The sequence below is a fragment of the Anopheles arabiensis genome, chromosome 3, assembly GCF_016920715.1.
Source record: "Anopheles arabiensis isolate DONGOLA chromosome 3, AaraD3, whole genome shotgun sequence".
NCBI lineage: Eukaryota > Metazoa > Arthropoda > Insecta > Diptera > Culicidae > Anopheles > Anopheles arabiensis.
In genome coordinates this window covers 47,734,701-47,743,245 of record NC_053518.1, presented here as the reverse complement: position 1 = coordinate 47,743,245, position 8,545 = coordinate 47,734,701, and the positions used below count along the sequence as shown (strand labels likewise).

Sequence of the window (8,545 nt, the reverse complement as noted above, 5' to 3'; positions counted from 1 at the left end):
GTTTTCTTTGAACTGGTTCTAGTCTATCGATTTTGTACTGTTGATTTGGTGTCCATAAAATGCTAGCAAATTCAAGAATCGGTCTTACATTAGCACAATACAGTGATTTTAGGGTAAAGGAGTTCTTGAAATCTTTAGCGACACAAAACTTAACAAACGATTTGCTTTAGCTAAACACACACCTGCTATCAAGCTGTACACCTAAATCGCGAACGCTGTTGGTCCGCGGAACTAAGCTGTCAGCTATTTTGTAGTCAAAGAGAATAGGGGATCTTTTGCTGGTGAACGTCTTGACTTGAACATCTTGAATAACTTAGGCTTTACTATCTTATTTGATTTGATGTTGATTTGTTAGTGAGCTAACGATTAAATAAATGATTCATTAATTGTAGCAATCAATAGATGATTCAGTCCGTTGAGCTTTTAAATATTGACAAGGAGAAAGGGGATGTAGTGTTGTGTTTGGTGACTTGTTTTTATGTGCCCTCTCCCAACCTCGAGGATAAATGCGTGGCGTAGTATTTGTTTTTGCATATATCCCACTAATTAACAATAATATATGTAATGGTATCGCTTTAGTTCTACAAAATATACGTGCCCTCTCTGAATACAGACTGTGCCCTCTGATTTCAGATCCAGTTTTGAGAAATTTTTGTGTTTAACATCTTTAAAGCAATTTAAATTATAGCGAAATATACATATTTTCTGACAAAATACTTCTTTGCTACATTTCTTTTGCGTTGATGGGTTAATAAAATAGTAAAAAATAGTATTTAATCTTTTGTAATAATTATTTATTATTTTTAGAAATCACAGAAAATTATACATAAGACGTAGGAAATAATTGTAAAATAAAGGAAAAGTTGTGATATCTCATTTTGTTAATGTTTAATAAACTTCAATTACAGCTCATTAAATCTTTGTATATTTCAATTCTTAGTCTTTGTATTTATAGTTCATTGATTTATTGTAGTATGACTAATACCATTACTTTAATAATACAATCCGATATCCGTCTTAGATGTTTCACTGTTGAAACAACATGGTTATGCTCAGTGATTGAATAGGAGCACCCAGCAGCAGTATGTTGACTAGTGCACTCGTACATCAGCAACATCGGGTTTCGTTCTATTAGTACGTAAAATTTAAACTCCATTGCTTGCCATGTCATCGCTGGCCTCGGTGGTCTCACTATCAATGCAGCTATTGACTTCTTAAGTGGGTAAACTTTTTTGTCCGATTTTTTTGTATTTAATTGGTAGTAACTAGCAGCAGCTGGCCCCACCCTGTGCCTTAAAGTCCACTCTTACTGTTCGTTCCCTTTTTTCCTTTTGTTTTAAAAACAACTTACTGCATTAAAATAGCATTTCCAGTATCTGCCCTTCTTGGTTTTGTCCTCAGTGCCCCGGGTTTGGATGTCCATCTAGATAAAACGATCGAGAAGAAAGTAACAACAAGAAATCGTATGTAGACATTGTGGTGGCGCGATGCCCACAACTGAAATTGCTGCGGCCAAGCATTAGGTTTCTTTTTGTTTTGCTTTTCTTTCTTTTGTATACCACTGTTTACGAACTCACACACAGATTTGCATTCAGTACTCTAGTTTACCATTTCGTCCAGCAACTCCTTCCGCGCCTCGATATCATCGATTTCGTCCGGAATAGAATTGGCTACCCTGTCGTCGGCATCCCCGTCTGCGTCCGCTTCTGGAAGTTCAGAAAGTGGAGCGGATAGAGAATGTAACGATCGTTAAAGGATTTCAGCGGATGAAGAGATAGATGATGGAAAAGGTTAACTTGACCCATGACACCACGGATCGAACCGCGGGCCATCACAGGCGCTCAATTTACCAGCATAATAGCTTTTCATCAGTTGCTCCGTTTTGCTCGGCGGTGGCGGTAATTTGGCCGGTACTAGGGATACCGTGGGTTTACCGGTATAGCGCCCATCTCGGTACACCTTGTTGATTGGTCGCCCACCGCCATCCTCGCCGTCGCCCTTCTCGAGTGCGTGATGCAGGGCAACCATCAGACGATCAAGTAACATGGCCGCCCGTTTCGGTACTACCATCTGGAAAATGATAGTTTAAGACACAGTTTGATTGGTTGTTGTGTTGTTGGATTGTCCAGTAGGGAGTTCAAACATTTAAGGATCACGGACTTTAAAAGTAAAACGGCATTTCTGTAAAGCAAAGAAACTAGTTTTTTTCTTTTGTATGCGATGCAAACAACGTTAAGCGGTATGCATTTTTAGGTCATGTTTATCTGCTTTGTAGTTGTGTTTTTGTTTCTTGATACTGCCACTCCTCGTTTTTATGCAATTTGTGATGCTTATTTCTGCATTTATCTCATAAAACCGTAAAATTATAGACTTTAAAAATGTGTGCTGCTGCCTTAGGTTGCATAAAAAATACTGGTGTATAATTTTATTTTATTCGTAAAATGAAAAATGAAAAATCGAAGTGTATTAAATTTTCCAAAAAAGAATTATAATTTTGTTGCTATATTTTTCGAAACTAACATTAATGTACCCATAACATCCAACAAACTTATTCTACACGTACGTACCGAGCAACCAAGGTACTTAAGAAACATTAAAACGAATGCAAACTCAGTCGTATTTTGTTTCGATTAAACTCCGAAAATTAGCATATTTTTTTGCAGACTAAATTACATATTCTATATGGAAAAAAAACAGATTTGCGTCAACTATCTAGAAACGAAAAAGGAACGAAAATAACTAGATACACTCAATTGGAAACATCGCAACAACTAGTGATGGATTGTCGGAATCGCATCCACGGCTCAAAACCATTTCCGATCTTAGCTACTCCGACTCCGAATCCGGCCAAATCAAAGCAACAGTTCAGCTCGGTGCCTTCCGAAGCCTACAAAGCCGTCTTGAGTCGGATAGATTTGGAACCGTTGGGGTCGTCGGTTGTCGCATGGAGCGACTAGTCTGCAGTCAGAAATGGCTCCGGTCGGTTCCACCGATTTTTCCGAGAAAATGTTTCAGTCCGCTCCGAATGGCTCCAAACGGATCTACACGTCTCCGACCTGAGAATGTTGCATCTTTGATGTTCGATTGAAGCCACTTCTGTTGTTTTCATAATCATGCCACCATAAAAATCAGATAAAATTCAATATGTTAGGCTCATTGAAAGCGTTTGTACCCGAGTTGAGATTAATTGAACCCCACATTCTACAAGACGAATTAATATACTTTCCAATCTCCCCAACAATCAAAACCAAAATGAAATGAATACGCTTAAGATAAAAGGCTTTCGATTAAGGATTAAAATATTCGAAATGCCATGCAATACATAGCTTATTAATAGGTTAGCTCACACAGTCCATAACTTAATCCGCGAATCATTCCCCTTACAAGTTTCAAAAAAAAGAAACGCCAATCTTTTTCCATTCACACACCAACAATCGTCGTTGGATAAAATTATCGTAATTTAACAAAATTACTCCTAAAATACGGGTTCTTGTTACTAGACATGAATAAACCATCATTGGAAATTAGCGAAAACTTATTTTTAAAAACGGTTTATTGCAATTTTTCTCTTGATCTGAGGAAAGATTACAGGAAAATATGTTTGGTATTCATCCAGCGATGGATTGCATGGAAAGAAATTGTATGTGATTTTTAAAGTACATTAAACATATTTTGTCACATAAAACAAAAACGCGCACGCGCGACCCTCGAATCACTGAAAATTTGTACTTGCGCATCTCTGATGAAATGAGTTTGACACAGCTGACCTACACGATCATGCCCAAAGTCTATATAATACAGAGGTCGAGTCGTCCAGAACATTTGATCAAAAAGCGTGGGAAAGTTTTGACAGCTGGATGAAAAAGCTTCAATAGTTTCATCGTAGCATACATTGAGGTTTTAGTTGTTGTGCATGCAGTGGTCTGAAAGCATTTTCGGCCATTTTTACATCGTTTGTTTGTAATATTGTACTTTAAAAAGTTGACAAATATCAAGAAAAGATAGAATTATAGTGAAATTATCAATTACAACAAGATCAGTGCCCGAAATTACGACGAAATCTTGTGCAGCTCAAGAGGGTCAAAGCTAAGAGGCCAGATTTCTGATTGTGGTCATTTTTAAGTGATGAATTACTGAAAAAACTACTCCATGCCACGTTCATGAGAAGTAAATGTATAGTTACACTAGATTTTGTGCAGAAAAAGCACAATTAGCCCTAAAAAGTGTATGGTTGTTTGGAATCGTTTGTGAACGCTTCTTCATCTAACTGTCAAAAATGAGCTTTCAAAATGGTGGACCAAAATCGGGCTATGCATCAACCTCTGTATTATATGGACTTTGATCATGCCGACGAAACTTCTTCATGTGTCATGCAGGCTAGATATCAAGTAGTAAAAGTTGAAAACTGTAGCACGAGACCGCCATTGTAGTCATATAGTTATATTCACGCAAATACCAACCTGCAGCAATTCTGCTACTAAATACTTTGAGGATTTCGCTCCATAAAAGTGGGATCGTAGTACGCATGGCAGCAAATATCGTTTTTCCTTTGAGCTCCCTGCTACTCTTTAACAATGATCTACCAAATCTGGTAGCATAAATATCTTTCTTATTATGATAAGAGGAGGTGGGAGTCAAATGGTCTTGGCGGCAAATGAATTTTCATCGTACGTTCATCGTGCAGCGAGCGTTTGTATGCAAATAAGATCAAACAAACATTGAATTAAATTTTTATGGATTGAAGGGCGATCTTTTAATTAGATTCAGTTTATGCAAAAACAGTTTTTTTGCAATAATTTATCCATTTTTTCTTAACAATTGGATGTGTTAGTCAGTAAATTTCGATGAACCATCATCAAATCAAATAAAGAGATCGTACTCTGCAGGGTATAATCTTACTGGTCACCGAAAATACCTGGACCGTCGAATAAAAAGCTGATAAAATTAAGGGTCAAATCAAGGATAATTCATTTGATGTAGTAGAAGACACATTTTCGTGGGATTTTTTTATCCATATTATCTTTGTCAATGGTGTTCGATATGTTTGCTTTATTGCTATTATTGCTCAAACAAAAATTGATTTGAAATATTATCGTCGTTCAGATTTAAAACAGAATACCTATTAGAGAGAGCCCATGGCACAAGAAACATCCAAGCCACTACCTGGCTCGCTAAACAAACCCAAAATAAACCCAAAACAAATTAAAAAAGCTGCTTTATCAGACATATTTCAATTATCTTTAACTCTTTCATTAATTAAAATGCAGTTATAGATTATTGAGAGGTTCATATTATTGCATGAGCAAAATAAGTATAATTGTATTTTTGTTAATAAGCGCTTTGGTATGTAAACCTTAAGATAGTTTCCCATTTAAACCCTCGTGTCCTTGTAACAGCATGAACTTGCTTTCGTATGAAGCAAAACTGCAAATCAAAACGTCCCTCCTGAATATAAACTTACTTTTTGAAATAGTGGTAGGAATAATCCACGAACACCTTTTTAAAAACAGATGTAGTCGCGTGCAAGATCATCGTACTTTTTCTTCTTTGGCACAACAACTGTTGTCGATCAAGGCCTGTATCACTAGAGGGGCTTGGCTTTCAGTGATTATTATTGATTTCCCATAGCGGGATACTCAGTCCCCATCACTTAACCCATGACGGGCATGTTGTTAAGTCTTGCGAATTGACGACTGTACCACAAGTCCGGCTCTGTACTAAAAGATCGTCGTTCACATGAAATAAAAATAGTGCGCCATAGGAAAATTACAGTAGTAAATTACACGTCAAACTCCCTACCTAAAACTAATACGTAATGAATGAATAACTCTGCAGAAACAACATACTTTGTCCACTCAAGAAAAACTATGCATATGTTCTAGGGTTAGCTCGATTTACGTTTGTTTCCTCACGGCTTTACTTTGCCTCTTCAGACCGTCATGATCTTTCATATTGCTCTAATGGTTCAGATTCTTTTTTAAGTTAACTATAAATATGTCACGAAAATTCGCTACACATGCTAGAAGGATGCGAGAAGGTCCCAAATTTCAACCCATGCGTTGCCCAGATATGTTTAGAAATCCAATTACCCCGCAAACCCGCCGTCTTGCTGTCGATAGTTCGCTCGCATGGATCGCAGACGGTTTGTGTCCTATTGAAGTAAAGTTGCACAGAAACGGTTATGAACCTATTAATCGAGTGATTTTTGTTTCGTTTCATTTTTTTAAAATACCTACAACATGGGCGGAAGCCCATGCCATTACAAACAAATCAATTTAATTGAGTCATTCTTTAACAGAATAGCTTCACAATTCAACGCTTGTGAACTAAACGCTATTCTAATTTACCTTTTTTCTCCTTTTTCTAATGATTTCTTCGGTTTATAAAAAATATACAAACGATCAATAAATTTATAACTTTATAAAACAAAACTATTTTAACCTATCTTTGACCGATTCGTTATTTCCAAGAATCAATTGTGAAAGTTCTAGTATGAGTTATCGATTAGCTAAGAGTAGTAAATCATTTAATTTACTAAATAAATATAGTTTGACTACAATTAAAACGCAATCAAAAAGCTAAACATAAAAAAAAACTATAATATGAATAAATGGTTGAAACTTGATGAAACGTGTTGATTTATTGTGTTTTTAATTTAAATATTACAGGTAAACTATTTATCATTGCATTTTTGTCATTGAATATGTCTCTATGACGATTGAACATGAACCTATCTATTAGCACGATACAATAATATGTGTGGAATTGAATATAGATACGGATATTAAAATAAACAGCCGATTAAAAAATACACCTTATCAAAGACTGGGTCGGTTCTTAACTACATCATCAAATCCCGTTTGTATCGCGCTTTGATCGACTGCTCTCATTAAACAGGATATTATGAACAAGTTTTCTATATATTCCATTGGCATAGATATACTAGTTTTGAGAACGGGGTTTCCCCATAAATCTTGTGCTCTTATCAGAGCTGTATCACACAATATGAAACGGAAATGTAAGCACTACTCAACGCTATGGATATTAAAAAACGACATTTAAACCTCAACACCGACAATGATACACTTATCACGGGTGATCGCTTCGCCTATCTTCAAAATAATCTGACTGAAAAAACTGATATGAAATTTTTACATCTTTTTACAATTCCACTGCAACTAGGTTGGTAGTAGAATAATGGAACCCTTACCGGATAATCATCGTAATTCACTTCTGCAAATTTTGCATTCTCGTCGGACTTGATCTTCGCTGGCGGTACGATGGCTTTGTAGCTGGACAATTTACACCACACACTAGGCGTTTCGATCAACACGAAGCAGATCGTCAACTGTAAGAGGATTCTTCGCATTTTTATGCAAAATGTGGGCTGCGTACGCGGTAAAAATTAAACACTGTCTTGACGGTTCGATGCCACTGCAGTGCACGTGCAGCAAGCGTGCTTAAAACGGGGTTTGGTCCAGTGACAGAATAGAGATAGTTTTTACACAGCTGAAAATTTGTCACAATCACGCCAAACACTGAAAACCACTCACTGTGACCGCCAACTCTTGCCCGCCGGCATATACAACCGGCAAAGGATTAATTATTCACCACTGCATCCATCATGCTTCACCACAACACGGTTCTTTTCAGCTCTATCAGCGGCCAGCGATCGGAAAATCTCTTCCTGTTGTGGTACTGTGTATAACACCCGGTTGTAAATATATTTTCCTTCCTTCCGTTTTCGTTAAAGCGTATCAAACTAAGGTAATATTGCTGCAAATGAAACGGGATTCAAAACTGCAGGCCAGACCTGTCTCAGGAACTCGACCGTACTCGACAGTGATGTGAGCTAATCTAACCTGCTACACTGTGCTTACAAGAGCTTTTATAGACTGAGTCGATTACAATCACCACCGTAGAAGTGTGACTAGCAGCAGCGCCCTTAATCCTTAACCGTCGCCGGCTGCAAGCGATTCAAACGGCACGCACACTATCATAAAACCAGGAAGACGCGTGTACGCTACGTTTCTTGGTACGTTTGGCAGTGTGTAGAGTGTTGTAGTCTGAACTGTGCAAGCAACAAATGGTATGTACTCGTTGTGTGTGAAATTTATCTTTTGAATGGTTTAATTATATCATAACCACTTCATCAAACACGTGTGATTTGAAAAAGAGAAAAAATGTTTCCGATTCAAGAATAAAATATAATAAAGATGCTCGTTCTTTGCATTAAAATTATGATAAAATGATCAAACTATAATCCTTAATTAAATTATGCTAATAGTACTGTTTCTTCACTTGATTGGGTTAAGTGTAGTTTTAAAAATATACAGATCAACTGTTTGTTAAATTAATGTATCTCGAAAATAATTGAAATATTATTTTAAAAAACATGCACAATTGAAGGAAAAGCATTAATGTCTTTCCTCTAATCTTCTTCTTCATTGGCACAACAACCATTGTCGATCAAGGCCTACCTTGCACCCACTTGCGAAGTGACCTTGGCTTTCAGAGACTTATTGTTACCATAGCAGGATAGTCA

The 8,545-nt window shown here is 36.9% G+C and overlaps 1 protein-coding gene across 2 annotated transcripts; it reads right to left on the bottom strand.

The window, feature by feature from the left end:
* Positions 1–912: 912 nt before the first annotated feature.
* On the bottom strand, positions 913–7,847 carry LOC120904416. 2 transcript variants are annotated; one of them, XM_040314378.1, is made up of 4 exons: positions 7,211–7,847; positions 1,851–2,070; positions 1,578–1,706; positions 913–1,423 (listed from the first exon to the last, which is right to left on the bottom strand). In XM_040314378.1, the coding sequence occupies exons 1-3, from the start codon at positions 7,367–7,369 to the stop codon at positions 1,600–1,602; spliced, it is 486 nt and encodes a 161-aa protein (XP_040170312.1). In that variant the 5' UTR covers positions 7,370–7,847; the 3' UTR covers positions 913–1,423; positions 1,578–1,599. The 2 variants fall into 2 exon arrangements, with proteins under 2 accessions (XP_040170312.1, XP_040170311.1); XM_040314377.1 differs by having other exon boundaries at positions 1,609–1,706.
* Positions 7,848–8,545: the final 698 nt, after the last annotated feature.